Below are 20,705 nucleotides of genomic sequence, written 5' to 3' on the forward strand. Positions count from 1 at the left end.
ATTTATATAAAAAAAAAACTAAATATTTCAAGTATGACACTTAGCATATTAGCATCTCCCAATCTCACTAAGTTCTATGCTGTTCACAAACACTAACTACAAAGCAAAAATTATATGGCATCTTACAGAGCTCATTCTAAGCAGAAAAATACTCCTGAAACATGTTTAGAGGTTCTAGACTTAACAGAATTACTTAGGTTTTTCAACTACATACTCCAGATAAGGGAAGATGTAGATACCATTCACATATTTGTTCTGTAGGAAAATATGCTTTAATTCTGTGAACACTGTTTCCGAAAGAATACATAGGCAATGACTAAAAGGAGTATCTTTTCAATATATTCTATGAAAGTCTGACGTTACTCAACACATAAGTACATTCGGTCTCCTTCCGTCCCACTCAGAACACTGTAGAAGTATTATTTGCAAAACTTTAGAAAGTGTTCTTATATTTAACATCTGCATAGTACCCTTTCACAAGTACTGCTGTAAATAAGTAACAACAAAAGAACCATGATCTTCCAAGCCCTCCTCAGCATTCAGATAATATTTACTAAGTGAAACTGATTAAAAGCTCTATATCTCAAAAAATGAAAGAAAGAACACCATAGAAAAATAACACCTTCCTGTGTCACCACATAACACTGGCATTTAAATTCTACCATCCTGACTTTCTGTTAATATAAAATAACACGTGACAGAGAAGGTAAACATCTTTTACGAAGAAACCCAATCCAACGTTTTTAACAAAAGCCAAACCTTGACTAAAATAAATGGCAACCAGACGCTTAGCAAGACATATTTGACCTGTGGCATAGCATAGGCAAATCTAAAAAGTTTGTGAAATCTAACTTTTCAGACACTTCTCAGGTCTGGGAAAGCACAACTTATACCCAGGATGCTGTTTGGACCTTCTGCTCAAGTGAATAAATCACACATGAAAACCCTACACACCACAGCATTCTTTATAAAGTTCCTTTCTAAGAAGTATTCCCGTTCCAAGGGTGTGCCCCTTTCAGGTCCCAGATACTTTTCCACATGGGAAATATAACACAGTAAAGCTCCCTTCCATTTGGTGCCCTGAAAAACATTTATGAAGAAGTTTTACTGAACATCTTTGATAATCTTGATACTCCAGACATCTCTTTGTCAAAGTTACCCTAAAATGTGAACCATGGAAAGCATAATTTATAGTAACAGCCTGAATCTAGGTGTAAGGTGGAAAAGAGAGAAGAGAGAGGACAAAGCAGATGGTGTGGTCAGATGGACCCTCTTATTGTGCTTCCAAAAATCTGAGACTACTTTCCACAAGAAGAATCTACTGACGCATGTGAAGAAATCTAACTAACAACGGGAATATAGACTAATTCCAAATTTGATGTTCTTTATCTGAATAGGCAACATACTTTAATCTAAAACATCTACATTTTAATTGGCCCAGTTACTCCCCAAGTGGTGTTGGCCACAGTAATTCCACAAGAGATTTTCCTGTTCTAAGTGAGTGACTTCCTGGGTAGCTTTTGCAAAATGATCCTAATAGGGCTTAAAATGATCATATTTGGATTCTCACGAAAAGGGAATTTTAAAATAAGTTTTTATTAACTTGTCCGAGCATTTGTGTGTTAAGGAATTGGAAGGAAATGCATCTTTGCTGCTTAACTTCTGTGATCTAATGAATAGGTGAGTTTTCCATCATAGAGAGCAAAATTTCATTCATTCGAACTAAACTAAATGTTTTTAATTCAAAAAGTATGGGCCGAACTGAAAATTAATTTGGTTTAGTCAGTCATTTAATTGCAGAGTTTAAATTAACAGTACAGGCAAGATAGCTAGGGAATGTTTAAAATCCCTTAAAGCATTAACTTTTCAGGCAAGTTGGAAATATGTCCAAAGAGTCTATTTACATATAACTCATTATTGCACTGCTTACTGATCGTGCTTATATATTCATTAGAAAATGTACACGAATGGCCTCTGCTTTCCTTTAGCTTAACTTGAGCCCCAATCTCCACTAAACTGAGAGCTGTAACAGAGGGTCACGGTGCCTTTTTACCACCTGAATACTGCAGCCACTCAAGTAAATGTCTGTTGAATGAATACATTTTCCTGAACCATCAAAATAGAAAGACAGAACAAATTACACAAAACATAAAGAAAACTTATCACCTAATGAAATGTTAAAAAAGGGATGATGAATCAAATCTGAAACAAAGACTGTATCCTAAGTAAATAGAACACATTAAATTATACATCTTAAGTTAGTAATAGTAAGTACCATTTAATTAATTTCCATTCTCCACCTCTAACTTGCCTATAAGTTTCTGGATTTACTTCCCCAAAGTTTTAGCGACATGTCTCAATTCATTTTTCTTTATTAAAAATTAGTAGGCAGGGCTTCCCTGGTGGCGCAGTAGTTGAGAGTCCGCCTGCCGATGCAGGGGACACGGGTTCGTGCCCCGGTCCGGGAAGATCCCACATGCCGTGGAGTGGCTAGGCCCGTGAGCCATGGCCGCTGAGCCTGCGCATCCGGAGCCTGTGCTCCACAACGGGAGAGGCCACAGCAGTGAGAGGCCGGCGTACCGCAAAAAAACCCCAAAAAATTTGGTTCAGGAAAATACTAGAATTTTACATAAGGCAAACTCATGGTTGGAGAAAGATTTCTGTATAAGTACTGAAAATAATAAAATCATTATTTTAACACTATGCACTTCAGACTTTTTATTAAACCAGCTCACCTACTCATTAGGTCGAAATGCTAACTCTTCTCACACCACATATGAAAACATGCATATTATGATCAGGTATAATGCATGAGTATACGGGTCTCCATAAAATTAAAACAGAGAGAAGCATCTACTCCCGACAAACATTAAGAATTACCTCAAACTCTGATTTAAAGTAAATCAAGTATTTCTCAAATTTTAAAAATAATTTTTGTAGGTAGATTTTCGAAAGGCTTATTGGAGAGCGTCTGTCTGTATCAGACACAAGTGTAATTGACTACAAAAATCCATAAGCAAAGGAAGCTTAATGACCTTGCTTAATTAAAATGTGAAACTTCAGTCTCTTAAATTCCATGTATATGATTTTACAGGAGGCTTCAGTAAGTCACTCTCTTGACAAGAGCATTCAGATTGCAGAGAAGGCTGCAAAGGCGTTAATGACATTTACCCGCCTAATAAGAACTGTTCACACTTCACGGTTTTTCCTTGTTATTGCTCAGGACAGACACTAGCACCTCATTGAAAGATCAGTGCTGCAAGGGAAAAAAGTCCCCTGGAGACACCTCAGACTTGAGGAAAAGCACTAAATCAGGTGAGGCTACACAGATGACACGTTTGATTCTCAGGGGTTCTTACTCACCCTATGACCATGGATCTGAGGCAGTTAACACACAGCCGATCAAAACCCTCCCCCACTCCCAGAAGACAGGGCCATCCTCCTCTGCAGCAGGCAGAGTGAAGGGTAGGGAGAAAAAGAAACTTCTTTCAGGTGCCCTAGGTCTCACAGGATCCAAATGTCTTGTACTGCTCTCAGTTAATCTCCATCAATGTGTGGCTGAATGAATAAAACACTGACCTTTTCACCTAAGAAACCACAACTTGAATCCAATGTAACGACACCGGAGGATCAATGGACAGAGGCACTCATATTTTAAAGCAATAAAGCACTGCAAAAAGGGAAAGGGGAAAAAAAGAGGTTTTTGCCTTGGATTTGGCCACAGATGCAACCCAGTTTCCCTGGCTCAGCTATTATGAATTGGATCTCTGATTCAGAATTGAAAAGCTCCCAGCACTGCCCCTATGGATCTCAAAATCTGGCACGAGCCCGTGGCTACTGCAAGCAGACATTCCCTCACATGTCAATATGTGGAAAAGTGATTCCTGCCGGTGATGGAATGATGGCTGACTCAATGGAATATACTCAGCATGAACTCTCATTCTGGCAGAGATGACAGGACACAGAGACAAAGAGCTCTTAATTACTCTTTCAAGGGGAATTTAAATGTGTTTTGTTGTTAATTTAAAATTTCTAAACCTGTGTGCTGTACTTTCAAAAGAAGCAAACGAATGAACCAATTTAAGGTGCATCCCCAGCTACCTACCTAATTCTGTGTCTCATCAACACACCGTAAAATAAACGGGCTTAATATTGACGGATACTCTAGAGGCAAAAACCTATGGTATAGATACTCTATGGTTTAAATGTCAATTTCTCTGAAGCCTGGCCTAACCTGGCCTGACCATAAGCCAATATTTTCGGTGGTCTGTGTTCCAAACATTCTCCTATTTATTCCACTAAGGAATCTGGGGGGGAAAAATGCCCGTTGTAGACAAGTATTCCTTCAGAATCACATCCCAGAGAGGATGCAATGTGCACCAGATTCTTCGAATTACCACATTTACTCAACTGCTATTTTTAAAACCAAAAAGAAAAAAAAAATCCACAGCAGGAAAAACATATTAAAATAAAAATAGAAAATACAGTAACCACATTACTCATTCTAACTAGAAAGCTGCCTCTGACACTATTATTATGGCTTTGCTAAAGAGAGAAAATTACATGAGAACAAGGAAACCTCTCCTTACAGACAGGACCTTCAGTTCTCAAAGCCTCTGAAAAATGCTTTCCTGGGGGCTAGAGGTGAGAAATACACAGTAAATTGCAGAGGAGCTCTGGAGAGTAAATGTGTATCAACCAATATCTCCTTCTCTTAATTTGGGGTCTGAGGTACTATGTCTATTGTGACCATACGAGGCATTGCACTGTTAACGCAAAACTACACCGTCCAGCCTACCCTCCGAGTCTCTCGTCCCAGGTTTACCTTGACTGAGGGAGAGAGAGAAAGAAAGAAAGAGAGGGGATACAGAGGTGACTCGGTTGCCACCAACAAATGAAAATACTTCCTCGATAGCAACAGGACCTCAAATGGTGAATTTCTAAAAATAACCGTTTATGCAGTTACTAGCCAGTAATCCACCTTTTTAAGTTGTTTAGCAGCAAATGTCAGGTCTGCGAACCAGCAGAATCACTAGTCCCTCCCCTTAGAAACGGATGGTGACGTAAACATCGTGTGAATGAAGAACAGCTTCTGATCAACAGGCCCAGACTGGCCTAACCACACTCACCAACACCTCAGCTCAAAGCTGCTCACCCAATCGAAATGCAACGCTCTCCCTTAAACTGGTTCATAACTCTCCCCAATGTTAACACTCTTCCTAAACGGAAAAAGGTTTGTTCCATCCCTTCTACTAAGTAACAATCTCTCTCTTCTTCCTGAAGAATCTCCTCTTTCAACAGGTCTTCCTAGAGTAATTCAATTTGGCAGTGGTCACTTGAATCCTACTAGCAAATGTACTGGCCCGCGTTCTACTTTCCAGTTGCTGCTGGCATTACTTCCATAGCTGTCATGCATGAATCAAAAAAGTGTATCTTTATTTATGTTTGTCCCATCTGCACAGATTTAGCAAAAGCTTCTAGAAACCTGCACAGATCCTCAGCTCCCTTTCTGCTTTTCACAGCCCTTCGTGATCTCACGTATGAGTATTTGAAATGTAGGTCACTCCAAAGAAACAGATGGTAGGCTAGGGCTGGGTCTTGAGAGCCTTCCCGTGATTTTTGCTAGTCATGATAGAGCTCATTTCCTGAGCAAGCCCCTCTCATTCTCCACTTGCCCCTTCTATCAAATTGGGGGAAATGTTAGAAAAGAACTCAGTAGCTCAAATGAAATATATGGACACATAGAAGAATCACAAAGCTTTGTTGCTTTAGGAACTTAAGGGTTTTGGTGAGTGGGGAACTGGGAAGTTGCTCAGCTTAAGGAATTAACATTTACTGAGCAACACTATGAATTTAACAAATTACTTCTCGTTATCCTCAAAACCCTATTACGTAGGTATCATCAGGAAAATGAGGCTCATAGAAATTACTGACTTTTTGCAAGGCTAGAGAGCTAACCGGTGGTAGAACTGAGGTCTAGACCCAAAGCTCAGGAACTTTCGACTTTAGATTCAACAAGGAGCATAAAAGAGTGTTGCTCTGGAGATCATATGGTTTAATCAACGCCATCACAGAGAACATCCATTTCAAGTAAATCTGAACTGGTTCTTACCAATGGCAAATGGCCAGTGAGCTCTGGGCTCATCTCTGCTCCTTCTATGCAATACAAAAACCCTCCCTCCATCTCCCACAGACATAAATCCTATTCCAGTAGTCACTGAATTCCATGCTAGAATTTGGTGGGCTATGTATTTATACTTTGCAAGGGTAAAAGGAGGAATATTTTTATTTTAGCTCTGAGCACAAAACATCAAGCTACGTCCTTGGATATAAGGTGTTTATTTTCATTGCTGTTCAAATTGTTAGCGCTTTGGCAAGGGATTCAAAAATTCCTGTATTCCATTTCCAGCTCTGACCCTGCCTGAGGCCTTCAGCTACGATAATAGTCTCTGAAACTCTCTCTCTAATAGGGAGGTTAGGAGGATTGCTGGGATACCATCTATACAATAGTCCAAGTGGTTGGGAAAACAGGCACTGTAAATACGGTACACTGTCCTGAACCATCTACTTTTGTATATCCCTGCCAAAGACAGGGGGATCTTGATCCCCCTGTGATCCTTCTCGCCTGCAAGATTCACATATGTTGAAATGATACGAAGACCCCTTATACCATGGCGGTGATAATCCGATCTTTAGTTGGAGTCATATAATCCCCCTCTATGCCAATGCTATGGGTCATCTGTACGTTCTTATAGTTTTGAGCTTAATTCCCACAATTTGTTAACAGATGCTTTTTCCTTGTGAGTGAAGGCTTCCTGAGCGATCTTCTCTTGTGTACTCAGGACATAGTAATTAATCAACAAAATTGGTTATTTAAAGGACTACCTAAATGAATTTATACCTAGATCCATTTTTCTTTCTGCTCCAGAAAGTTCCTCAAAATCTGTGAGGTCAGATAATAGCCATAAAAAAAGGGTGACTATTTTAAATAAGTTTTACTTTACGCAATGGGGTGAAAGCCCAGATACTCTAATCAGTTAAATAAATCTATCAAGTACTCATTCATTCTTTGCCAGGTGCTTGGAAGGGTATTGAAAGAGTTGATGAAACAGAGAAGTGCAATGGTAATAAAATGATAGTCATATATGGAGTTAAGTCATTACTCAAAAAAAAGCACACATGCACACACCACGTAGTAATGGTTAATTTCCAGAAGAGTGCTGTGGGCTACTTACTGCACTAAGGACTTCATACATATCATCTGAATAGCCTTTATGATGAAGACACTTAGGTTCAAATACGTTAAATGACCTATCTTAGGTGACAGAGCTATCAAAAGGTAAAACCAAGATTTATACCCATGTCTGTTCCACTCCAAAGTCCAAAATCTTTGTCATGATACTCTCCCGTCTCTTATTTGTAAAATTAAGCATGTACTATGTACATATGTACATGCAAGTTTGTGTATATGTATGTATATGCATAGGTATGTATGTATTATTTATTTACAATTCAATAGTAGCTACCTTTTTTACCAGACTGGCTGGTAAGACACTCTGTTCTAAGAGGCATGGTGAAATATAAAATATCCAGGATTTAAGGCTGCTTTATTCACACAGTTCTAAAATGGCCAGGTTGGCAACAGTCTCGAGCAGCCTCTATCATCATCTTTTTCATCATCATGTTAACAGTTAACATTTACTGGATACTTAGCAAGCAGCACGACTAAATGCCTTACGTGCATCATCTTATTTTATCTTCACGGTAAACCCATGAGGTAGTCGATATCCCTGCTTTACAGGTGAGGGAGCCTAGCCTGAGGTGGATAAAGACATGAGTCTATTTCACACACTTAGTAAGACCTGCAGCCAGAACTTAGTAAGAACCTGCCTTAACTACACTCATATTCTGCCCTAAGCTTTCCTGGCCCGTTTAAAACGAAGGCAGAATGCTGGCTATTCCACCACACATGAGAGGGGCACTGACCTGCGGGCATCCTGCAGGGGCAGAGGCACAGCTGGGAGCGACTCTTCAGTGGGACTAGTGTCCTAGCTCCCTTCAATCACATGGCCCTAATCAGACGTAAGCTCTCATTAGCGACACGTGGAAAAGTGACCCACTCTACTTTCAGGCCTGGTCCATGAAAACCTCCCACACCAGCCCTTCACCCACCTTCTCTTGGGACTGCCACCGGGATGAGGAAGCTGAGGTCCCAGAGAAGGGCAGAGCCATAAAACGGCAGAGGCTCTAAACTACTACTCCTCAAATCCCCTCTGGGAGGAAAGTGTTCACCACCCAGGAACGTCGGCTGGTCTCGCTGAGAAGGAGAAAGAAATTCCTATAGTGCTAGGCCACTAGTATTTCAGGGTTTACTTACTAAAACGACTAACATTTATCCCATTAACTAATCGCTAAAATGTGCTTCCTATCTTTTCCTAAGCATTGAACATGTGCAGGGAAACATGTTTGGCCCCTGATACTGCCCTGCTGTTAACTGGTCGGACCTAGCTCTATGCATAGATGTAAGTGAAAAGTACCAACTGGAATTGGAGTTTACAACTTCATGACTTCATCCACGTTATTTCATCATTTTGCCATTCAAAAGCAAGAGAGATATAAAGGATTATCTCAATTTTAGAGATGAAGGAACGGCACATTTTTCCATATTCACATAAATAATCAGTGGCAGTACTGAGGCTTGAGCCCGATCTTCTTACTCAACAGCCAGGGCCCCCTTACTATCCAACTTGATATCCTTTTATGGACAGAGAAAAGAGCTACTTCACCTCTGCTCCACTCCCTGCACATGATATAGTCGCAATCTTACTAATTAGCTATAAAACCTTTGCTTTTTTACACTCAATTACAAAAGGCACGTATCCCTGAAAAGGTAAGTCAAAGATGAGCATTTATAATGAAGCATAATTAAGTATTAGATCTAGAGGAAAAGTGTGCGCCGTGGAAATCAGAGAACAAAGGGAACCTGAAACAAGGTGGAGTATCAGGAAGCAGGCCAGAAAAGGAACGCAAAAGAGGAACCAATTTCACCTAATTTTGCCATTAAGCACTTCTCAGGTCTTCTCTGTTTCCCAAACCACACCACTTTGATGCCACAAGACTCTCACATATCACATTCTGGAAATACAGCTTGGTAGTCTTAAAAAACAAAGCCAGAAACCACCCAAACACTGCCCATTGAGTCAGAGACCCACGTTGGAATCAGATTTCAAAATTTCCTCCCTCCAATATTTAGTAAGCACTATTACATGCCAGGCTGGGTGCTGGGAGGTGGGTTACAGTGACAAACAAGAGGTAAGGGGTTCTTACCCTCAGGAAGCTTACAGTACACCCACTGTGCCAAGCTGCAGCCTCTGTGATCATGGAAAAGTTACTTGACCTCTCTGAGCTTCAACAACTACAAATGTTAATTCACTGGCAATATCTACAAGAGGGTGGTATAAGAAAGAGGATTCAAAGAGCGAAACACATGTGAACTTGCTCCGCAAAGGGCTGCTTAAATCCAAGTGTTTGCTTAATATTGATGTTTCCTACCACATGGATACCACAAAACACTTATTCTACACAGACCACTAGCTAGGGGGTGTGTGTGGGAGCTTCTGCCTCTCTTTTTACTGCCCTCAATGGCCCAGCTGCTATTACAGCCTTTGGTCCCCAGGACACCTGAAGAAAGACTAAGGGCCCTTGGACCAACTGAAGTCATTAGATATTCCATGGGTTCCATGGTGAAATGTCAAGCTGCATCAAGTGAAGCAGGTTTCTTTACCCATTCATTTAACAAGTACTTATTGAGTACCCTGCCTCTGTGGCAATCCCGAGTGAGGAAGCCAGGAAAAAAAAACATTTTAACAGTTGACTTGATTGATTTTAAACTGTATTGGAGCTTGAGGGATACAGAATCCTGAGATAGAGCCAAATGAGAAGAGACCTACATGGGTTAAGCTGGACTGAAAAGGTCTCCGTGAAAAAGTGGGTGGACACCTAAAGGACAAGGCATTGCCCATGCAGAGAGACGAGAAGGGGAGTCCAGGTAGAGGAATCCACACATGCAAGTACCCTAAGTTGAAGAAGAGTTGAGTGTGTTCAGGAATGGAAGACTTCTGATGAACTTCACAGGAAGAGGCTATGAAGCAGGTAAGGTTGGTGGAAGCTACTTATCTATTCTCAGAAACCAACTTCTCAGAGCCTTTATTATGCTAATGTTATCACTAGGCTCTAAGAAAAGGATCCAGAGTGTAGGTCCGCCTAATGCTCAGGTCGGATCTCCGTAAGACAAATGCACCCAGGATACTCTGGGAAATGTTCTTCTAGAGTGTTGATTGTTCTATTAGTCCTGATTGTTTCAAGACACAGGTGACTTGAAATGTGCATCACTGCTCGTCCTCTCACCAGGCTGCTGACACCTCAGCTAATTATTCAGAGCGTCTGATACGGTTCCCTGAATTCTGGCAGGACTCATTTGCAAAGGAGGAGATCGCCACAGATGGACTGGCGTATGAACCCAGGCAAGTCAGTGACACGTTCAAACTGCAGAGAGACTGTGTGAACGCTTGATTTTTAAATGATTAAATTCAACAGTGATAATCACCCGTATTCTTATATCCTAGGCCAGAGACAAGGAAAATGGGGAAAGAACAGGACACTGCTTTTATTCACTGTGAATAAACGTACTGTGAGATGCAGACTTGAAATACGAACAACTCTTCAGCAGCAGAAAAAAATATCTCATGTTCCGTTCCAGTTTGCTTTTTAGGATCAAATTGCCTATTTCCTCCTTTTTTCTGTTTTGTGAGAAAATGCCTAAAATTTACTTCACTTTTCTGGTACTTTCTGAATGAACACTTTGATTGGTACACAGGAGAATACTGGGTTCTTCACCTTTAAGATACTACCTGGATTCTTAAGTCACTGTAGTGCAAGTCTTAGCCAGCTGGTTAGCTTATGAATCACACAGATAATCATATAAGTGAAAAGCAATTTTTACAGAAACAGTACAGACCCTTGGAAAATATTGCTAGCCCCCAATAAATCTGTGCCACCACAATCACCTCCCTTTCTCTTTTAATAACCTCTTCAAACACGCCTGCAAAGGATAGGTTTGAACGGCCAGCTCTTCTTTCCCCCCCATATCCCAAAATTCAAAATCAGATCAGACACTGCTATTCTTCCACATTCAAAACTATTTCTGAAACCAGAAGTGGCTGTGTTTATATGTCAGGGATGTAGGTTTGGGCCCAGAGAGAGTTAAATTAATATCCTGGCTTCACCAGTTCAACTTACTGTACATCTTCATTTGCCCAGTAACACAATCTATAGCCAGCTGCTAACCAAGTCAATATGTGGTAAGACTAACAGCCACCCTAACTTGCCTTGATAATTATTCTCCTCTAACTGACATAATATTCAATATACTGTTGTTGAGAGCAATAATGCTAAAATTGATGCCTTGAGGGCTACAAGACAATTGAGTTTTAGCCAGATAAAATGACTTGTACACTAATCGTGCATTATAGGGTTCCACAACCTCTGGACGCACATTTTATAGTCTACCTGCTCAAAAATGTTACATATAATTATATTCAGAGTCATCTGAGCATACCTTATCATTACCATATATAATTTTAAAAGTACTGGCCAATAACATTGCTTTAGAGAAAAAAAGGTTTATTTCTATAGTCCAGCTCTTGCTTATTGTTTTGTAATGAAATGAGCATTTTTTCACTACATAAATAACAGTATTGTGTCCTTCAACCTCTTGCTTTTTTCCTAAACCAAGAATTGGTTTCACAAGAAACAAGTAGATGATAAATGCTGAGTGACAAAAAGCATCATTTAAATAAAATCCATATGACATCAGTACTACCGATAAAACAAGACAGAAACGAAACCCAGTGTTCCTCGAATATAAAAATCGTCTATGACTTTCTCAAAACGTCAATTTCAGACCCTGAGTGGAGAAAACAGATCATATTAAATTTGAGACTTTCTCAGAATCTCTAAGACATTAATGAAAATTAATTATAATTTTCGCAATTAAGTAATCATCACAATAAGCGACAGTGTTCTTTATTAGGCAGTATTTCACCGCACAATAAGAGACTATTAGTTTGTGGTTTTGTTGAATTTTCCTCTGAAATTTAATTTCTCTTGTAATTTTGTATCTTTAAATCCTAGGCCCTCACACAAAACTAAATATGGAGTACATTTTCTACGCCTGTCTTACAGTTATGTGGAAATGCTGAGAAAAAATGAACACCTAAGTAATAATTTCAAGTAAAACAAAGAACAGGCACCGTTCAAGGCAGAACATCAGGACTACAGCACAGAACACCGAGCAGGTTCTGTATTTACTGCCGTCAGAATGCTACGGGACTCTGGGTGGTTACGATGGCAATTCATCACAGTCATGCTCGTATCTCTGTGTTTCAACAGTAAGAGATCAAGTGTATGGTCCCGCTATCTCAGGCAAAAATAGACACGTGGACCTGAAATACAGCATTGGTGACAGAACGAAGCATTGCACCGGAGGCAGTAAAGATGTGACGAGGTCGGGGCATATACTACCCTACAGTTTATAAAGGAAGGAGTGCTTAGCCAAGCTGACAGTGCCATTCAGAAATCTGCAAGAGGTTTGTTCCTTCCTGCAGGGTAGAACCCATCCCAAGCGGACATTAATAATCATGTGTGGAAACAACTGTAGAAAGACGTGGCACTGTGTGTGTCTCCAGATTGGCCTAAGCGGGGATTGTGGGACTGGTTCCATGCTTTGTTCTTCCTGGCCCCTTCCTCCTGGACCGCCTCAGGACCCCCTGATCACCCAGGACTTAACTTTCCACTCACCCCACTGAAACGTCCCCAACCTGGGGCAAATGAGAGAATGCTTGTGAAAGTCTTGTATAAACTGAAAACGTAATATATAATTATTCCTGTTATCAGCACCATCTCATCTTCTGAGGGCCAAATGCCCTGTGCCTTCCAAGTTGACGTCTCACTACGAAATGATTACGCTAACTAAAGCAGTCTCGGGAGCAGGCGGGTGATCCTACCTTCCCCCTTTCTCTACTTCCACTCAGCATCCCTCATCCGCTCGCCCTGGCTAACACTCGGTGGTACCACACAGGAGAATGACAGGAGCATGTGTGTGTTCACGCCAGGTTAAAGCCAGGGCGAGACTCAAGGCCCTCTCCCCCACTCATCACATACCAAGCTGGCAGCCTCACACACAACACAGGGTGGTTCGGGCCATCAACAAGGCTGGCAGAACCAAAACCAATGTTTTTTTTTGGAATGGGTCAATTCTCCTGGTATTATCCCCCGAAAGAAATTTCAAAACATCACTTCAGATTCTACCTTCTCCAACTGTGATCTCCTTTGGCAGGAGGGAGTATTTCTTCATCGTCCAGTGTAGTCTTTTTGGATCCTGGGGTCTCCCAACATGCTGCTTTCAAACATTTACCCTTCAAGGGTCGTGGGAAGACAGATGGCCATAAAAACATTTCAGAGGCAAAGTACACAATGCAAAACGACTCATGACATACGGCAAAAAATGATGGAAAAGGCAAGGAGGCTGGGGGCATGGGGAGTGGAGGCTGCAGGCCCTTCGGAAAAGTCTCAAGACTCTTACCAGACCGGAAGTGCCCCTGACACACAGAAGGGGCTCAAGCTGGAGGAACAGGTGCTGTGAAGGCCAAATCTACAACCAGGTTTGCATGTTTTGGAATGTGAGGGTTTACTGATTACAAAAGCAGGGAGTTTACAGAGTTGTTCCTTTGACTTGGATGAAGAAGCAATAAATGGTTAGGGTACAGAGAAGAGACAACCAAGAAAATACCAAACCTACCAGGTAAGCGTGAGAACCAGCCCTACGAAACCCAGATGAAGTGCAATTTCAGATTTTCGCACACCCATCGCCCTCCTCCGTACCCTCCCTTTTAGTAGGGCTTCGATAAGGCCTGTTGGGGAAGCCAGGAGGCCCACGTTGTAGAGAGAGGGAGTTGAATTCAAAAGAATGCAAACAGAGCAACCCTAGGCAACAGGCCACTATTTCCTTTCTAACGTTCACCACTGAGGCTGGATGCCGGCCTGCTGGCCCACAGCTCCTTTCTTCCAATTCCCTGAGCAGCCTGCCTAAAGGACCACGTTAACCAGAATGGGGTGTGCATGCCCGGGCCTGTGAGGGGCAGGAAGGAGGGCAGGTTTGCCGAGGGCTCCTACCCCAGCCCTTCTCCAGCTGGCCCCCGACACCGGCTTGACGTCCTCCCCCTACCTGCAGGATGTACCCCCGGACGTAGTCACGCAGGGTCCAGCCCAGGCCGTGCAGGATGTGCAGCACCTCCTCCTGCTTCAGGACGCTGAAGAGACGGTCCAGCAGGATCTTGAGCCTCACAGGCACCGCCTGCGTCCCGTAGAGCATCAGACTGCTGATGTCAAACACCACGTTGGACTGCACGATCTCCACTTGGGTGGGGTGGTAGAGGTGCTGCGTGCTGAGCTTATCCAAGGCTGCGGTGGTCCCGCCAGAGGTCCAGGGGCAGGTGGGAATAAAGAGATAAAAAGGAGAGGGCAGAGACAAAGAAAGGAGAAACGAGTTACCGGAAGTTACAGGGGGCTCCACGTCTAATAGCTGGATCATAATCACAGATGTCTCAGCAGGACTGTGCAATGTAAATAGTGCTCTTCCCACCTCCTCCCGGTTTTGTTTGTTTGTTTTTTTGGATTCCGTGTGTTTATAAATTGCAGACGACAGCAAATACAAAATACATTTGGCTTTCAGGAAGAGAGCCACTGAGGAGGTTTCTAAATGACTGTGGCTGGCGCTAAAAACCTGACTAATTAATTTGCTAATTGAACTATGGCTCAACCCAAGTTACCACGGTATTCCCCTCCCTGCACCAAAAGAAGGAACACGCACACAACTGCCAACTCAGCCACAAGAGCGGGCTCAACCAGCATCGTTTTTCTGAGTAAGATTCACCCCTTATGGTACCTGGATGGTTTGAAGAGGAAAAGAAAGGTGTCCTTTAGACTTACAGGGGAAAAAGGACTAACTCAGAGGGAATAAGGAAAGCTGGCCTCTGGGTCGGGGGACTAGTCATTTACCTCAAAGCTGAATTAGCTAAGGGGAATTATCCCAAGACTTAATTCTCCTAAATTCCCCTCTTGCTGTTCAGCTGTTAGTTCAGTGTTCTCTAAAAGTTATACAGGAGAAACAAACAAACAAGAAAAGGAATTCAAGTCATAATTAGGTATTTTATTAACAGCTCTGACAAGGGCTCAGTATGAGATGAAACTGGAAAAAAAAGTGACTACAATCAAAGTACAAGAATTTCTGTGTGTTTCAGCTGCGTCATTTCAGCGCAGAAAACTGGGGATGACCATTCTCAGAGTAAATATTTTTAGTGGAACTAATATTTCAACAATTAGGCTTTTTTCTCCTCAAATCTAAGAAATCACATCTCTTCTCCCTAGCTCTGAAAGCCAAGATAAAGCCATACATTCTCATCCCCATCCTTATCTGAGTTACCCGGAACCCTACTGCAGATAATGTGACCACATTTTTCCTCAGTTTCTCTAAAGTGACCCACTAAGATAGTGCTGTCTCACCTACAGGGCTCAAAGAGTTGCTGAAAAGATGAATGAGATAACGAATGAGAGGCGCTTTGAACTCCTGAAGAGAACACAAAAGCATTAGCTCAACTATCAGAATTGTACACATGACCTTCTGAAGATTAAAAGAGATAAACACGTGAGCCTGAAAGATGGTCATCTAATCTCACGAGTCAGGCAAATGGGTATCAGACAACCACCACCAGGCTCAAATCCTAACTCTACCTGCAAGCACCCAAGGTTTCTGCAAGCTCGAAACCATTCTTAATACCTTCTCCCCCAACAGCACAGGCTACCGTATGTGTACACTCTGAGCAGCTCCTCTTTTAATACACCGGTATTTCTGCATATTAATGTGCGTATTTAAAAGTGCACGCGAGCACACACTCACACTTTTTAGTATTTCAAGCGTATTTTTTTAGGGCTCCTCCTCCACTCTCGTTTCCTCCTGCCTTGTGGTCACTGGAGAGTTCATGTACTCTTGATAAATTGCCTTCTTACATCCACAGTGTAAAGGCCCTTATCATTTACCCGCTGGCTTCATTCAACACATTTACTCCCAGGAATACTTTGTCAAAGAGTTCGGGTTTCCTCGTACTTCATTTCTTGCAGCTGATTTGTCTGATCTTTCCCATTCTAGTGGTTAAGTCAACTTTGAATAAATAGCTTTAAAAATTAATTTAACGTTTGGGAAAGATAAGGGATTCACAAGCGCAGGGACTGAAGTCTTCTCTCACTCCACAGGGCATTTAGACAGCAAAAATGCAGGAAAGAGGTATTATTATCCCTGTTTTTCTTCAAGTACAGCTTAACTACTCAGCCTTCTGACGAGTCGCTGCTCTGCTTACAGAAATCCAGCATGCAGGTCGAGGGAAATCTCCTCTTCCGTTTCCCTTTATCAACCTTCCTGGCCCATATCAAGCACTTCTTCACAAAATTATACTGCTGTGAGCACAACAAATATGAAACTGGGAGGGATGAGTAGAGGGGAAATAAAATGACACCAAACCTGATTTTTGTCCATGTGTTCGGCACCTTGTATCTATGCATTAAGTATATGCAGGTGTGTGCACCAGTGTGTCCTAGGGCCAGGCGGAAAGCTGTCACCCCTCTCCCTCTCACTCCTTAAAAAGGGCTGGAAGTTTTAGAAGATGAAGAGGACTAAACTGTTGAGGGCACAGAAACAAAGAGAAGTTGTTCAGAGAATTGAAAGAACACAGGTGGAACAGGTAAAAGCAAAAGTATTTCCCTATATATGCTTGTGAGACCGTCAGAGAGTGAGAGTATTAAAAGGACATTACTGATTCTTTAGCATGCTACATGTCAAAAAGTAGGAAGACACATAAATAAATAGGCCACATAAATATACAGTGGAGGTCAACAACTTTTTCTGTAAAGGTCTGGACTGTAAACATTTTAGGTTTATGGGCCATGCTCCGTGTTTCACAGCTACTCACCTCTGCTACTATAGAGGGAAAACAGAGCAGACTTAAATTAAACTAATGGGCATGTCTATGTTCCAATAAAACTTTATTTACACAAATAGCTACATTTTGGGCTCTGATATGGAAAATGAAGGGGCGGGCCAAATAGTTAAAGAAAGTCAATAGTTGATAAGGAAAAAGTCCCACGGGTGTGATTTAAGCAGCAGTTACCTAGGAGATGAGCCACAGAGGAAGGCTTGAAAAATTAAACTGCTCAGCTTGCAGATGTCAACTGCAAATTTCAGCATAAACATATCATCAAAGATTATGCTCGGTCAAATTTCTTGAATGAATCAAATTTTCTGCTTTATAACTGCTGGATTGTACTGCGTCACCAAGTTGACAACAGCTTTGGGAGGGGACGTCTCCTTGGTCGGCAAAGGGTTAAGTAACAATTTTTAAACTGTCATAATAACAGTAAACTGAGAACTGGACTTCTGCCTAATGTCATGCTCTTCCTATGTCTGACTGGCGGATTCAAGTCTGGATCTCAGGTGGGTTAGTAATATGAGTTGGGCCAATGGGAACGAAGGAAAGGTAGGGCAAGAACTTGTTCAGCAGGATGGAGTGGGAAAATGATGGTCATCTACCTTTATGAGCTATGGTATGGACCTAACCATCTGCTAAAATTGTCCTATTTCAATGGTATTGCCAAAATTCCACTTTCAAATGAAATCTTAGCCAGAAATTGGGTATAAAAATATATGAAAGTGAAGCTACTCTTAATAAAGCTCGAGTGAGCATGAATTTGACAACTTCCCACCACGCATTACTCTCTTCTTCCCTTCCTCCTGTGTAAGCATCTCAGTGGGACCCCTAGAGTTCCCAGAAGCACAATTTGAAAAGCACTTGTCTGTACAATAATATGATATCAATTGTTTCGCCTGCCGTGCCTCCCCTTCATTCTGGGAACAGAAACTGGATTTCCCTTCAGGGAACCCCTTTTCTCCTACACTCAGTACCATTTATTTCATAGAACAGAATATTCCTGAAGCCAGGCCTGGAAAACCAGTACCTCCCAGTTCCTTGGCCAAAACAACCAGTTTAAGAATGGGCAAGTGGGGCTTCCCTGGTGGCGCAGTGGTTGAGAGTCTGCCTGCCGATGCAGGGGACACGGGTTCGTGCCCCGGTCCGGGAAGATCCCACATGCCGCGGAGTGGCTGGGCCTGTGAGCCATGGCCGCTGAGCCTGCGCATCCGGAGCTTGTGCTCCGCAGCGGGAGAGGCCACAACAGTGAGAGGCCCGCGTACCGCAAAAAAAAAAAAAAAAAAAAAAAAAAAAAAAAAAAGCAGAAAAGAATGGGCAAGTGACCTAAGTCTAAAGAGTGATATTGAATCCAGGCTTTCAGTTAGAAATACTAGGGAGTTCTTCCCTCTTCTTGAAATTTGTAGCTGGCAAATATGCTTGGGAATGAGAGTCACATGGAGGACAGCTGAGCCACAGGATGGTCTGAGAAAGACTAAGGACTGACAGTGTTGTTTGATCCAGAAGATACAGATATGGCAGTGCCTGAGGGTGGGACCCTCCCAGAATTTTCAGTTACACGAGACAACAAAAGCTCTCTCTCCCCTTCTCTCTCTCTCTGTCTGCTTGAGGTAGGATTCTGTAATTTGTATCTAAAAGAGCCTTAACTAAGACAACTACCTTTTTGGGGTGTCCTTCCAGCTAGATAACATGTATTTCAAAGGAGCTGTCAGTGGTCCAACAAGGTATGTTAGTTCCAGGCTAAATGCAATTCACAATTTCTCCAGTGACTGGAATGAGGGTATCCTGAACAATTCATATCTCATACAAATTTGCAAAGGGTGATGGATGCCGTCAACAACATTAATAAATAAAAATTATTGTTGTATGGGGAAGGGGAATAAAGGAAATGACCATTTAAGTACTAACTAAATATTAGGCATCATTCTAAAGGGTTACAATAATCTCGTTTAATCCTTTAAAAAAACTTAAAACACAAGGTATTACTATTACTGCCTATTCGGAGATCACAGGTTCCGTGAGGGTCAGTAACTGGCCTAAGGTCACTTAGTTATTTCTCCCAAGAACTTCTTTTTCTACCACACGTTCAGATAAACAGTCAATAAGCAACTCTGGAAACGTGCAAGTCTTCATCAAGTTGGAAGTCCCTAACTCCCAACAATCTGGGCTTCCTGCCCATCACTCTGCTGAAGCAAGCATTTCAAAGGTCACCAACACCTGCCTTACTACAAAACCCCATCGCTTTTCCCTTCATTCTTCTCCATGATCTCGCCATAGCCGCTGACCTGGTTGAACACCATTCCTCCTAAAATGCTCTTCTCCTTCATTCATGCATACATGCGTTTATTCACTGGCACTTAACAACTTATCACCAAGGCAGGTACCGCATGCAGATGCAAAAGTCATCTTTGCTGTAAAAGAGATGTGATAAAGTACTGTAGGACACAGAAGAGAGGGCCACTCTGCCGGGAAGGAATACTCTTGTAAGTCATCAGCAAGCGAGAAAGGAGGACGACAGTCCAGGTAGACGGAAATAAGGCAGGGGTTCTCAAACATTATGTGTCTCAAAATCAGATGAAGGCCTTGTTAAAACACAGGTCAGATGGCTGGGCCACCTTCCCCTGGAGTTTCTGATTCACTGGGTCGGGGTGGGGGCCAAGAATTGGCATTTCTAACAAGTCTCCACAAGACACTGACGCTGCTGGCCAGGGACAATACTTTGAGAACCACTGCACTAATGAGGTGTGTGTAAGAGAACTGAATATCCAAAGAATGTGTCAGGCTTGCAGCAAAAGAGTTGAAGATAAATACGGAAAAGTCAGATGGGCAGTCTGTAAGAAACCTTAACACTGCAGGCCAAAACCTGTGGAAAGGTTATAATATAATTTTATTTCTGATTAATAGGATTTGGAAAATATTAAACATTTTATAAGGTGAAAATGACTTATAATTTTAGATGTAAAACTCTGACGAGAGTCCAGAAGTTTATGTAAAGCAATAGGTGTCAGCTGGGGACACATGGCCACAGAGCCACAACCCCTAAGGAAGAAGGGTCGAGAGGGAGATGGTCATGGTTCGGGTGAAAAATTACCACAGGTGATGCTGACATACACGCCTACAATACATGCCACTGAAAACCACAGAGGTGAGTTAGAGGGCAGGATAACTTACGAGTTAAGTGAACAGGGTAGGAAATGTTTGCAATACTCCACTGGGAGATGCCCTGACTCAGTGGACTTCAAATGATGATCTGCCTAAACCTGGGGTATGCACCGGCCTTTCAGAGATACGCAGACATGGGGACTCAATTTCCAGATCCTGTAATCCCACATTTACTCTTTCCTAAAATTGATCCCCCTGAGAACAGGCCCGCCTGTTCATGCAGATTATCCATCCCCAATTCTCCTGTGAAAACTATACCCTTCTTTCCTTTACCAAATAAAGGCATAACTCTGACTTGACTTATACAGTGCACTGGCGCAGGGTGTAAAGGCCTCCTGGGGGGGTCAAAATAGTGGCCAGTTTGAATCGCTTTGTGAAGCCTTGTTTAAGGATTAATAAAAATACCAAGAACCTGGAAAAGGGCCCTCTTCCCCTGGTTATGCATATACA

General features: G+C 42.1%; 1 protein-coding gene across 20 annotated transcripts in view; it reads right to left on the reverse strand.

The window, feature by feature from the left end:
- The window catches only part of BNC2 (basonuclin zinc finger protein 2), a 427,080-nt gene that overhangs the window by 117,171 nt on the left and 289,204 nt on the right, over positions 1-20,705 (reverse strand). For 19 of the 20 annotated variants that reach the window (XM_067744442.1, XM_067744440.1, XM_067744450.1 and 16 more), the window contains one exon: positions 14,285-14,520. In XM_067744442.1, coding sequence (XP_067600543.1) covers positions 14,285-14,520 — 236 coding nt within the window. Of the gene's footprint in view, positions 1-13,368; positions 13,390-14,284; positions 14,521-20,705 lie in introns of those variants that run through there. The other variant, XM_067744457.1, reaches the window with a different exon arrangement.

Source organism: Pseudorca crassidens, chromosome 7, assembly GCF_039906515.1.
Source record: "Pseudorca crassidens isolate mPseCra1 chromosome 7, mPseCra1.hap1, whole genome shotgun sequence".
NCBI lineage: Eukaryota > Metazoa > Chordata > Mammalia > Artiodactyla > Delphinidae > Pseudorca > Pseudorca crassidens.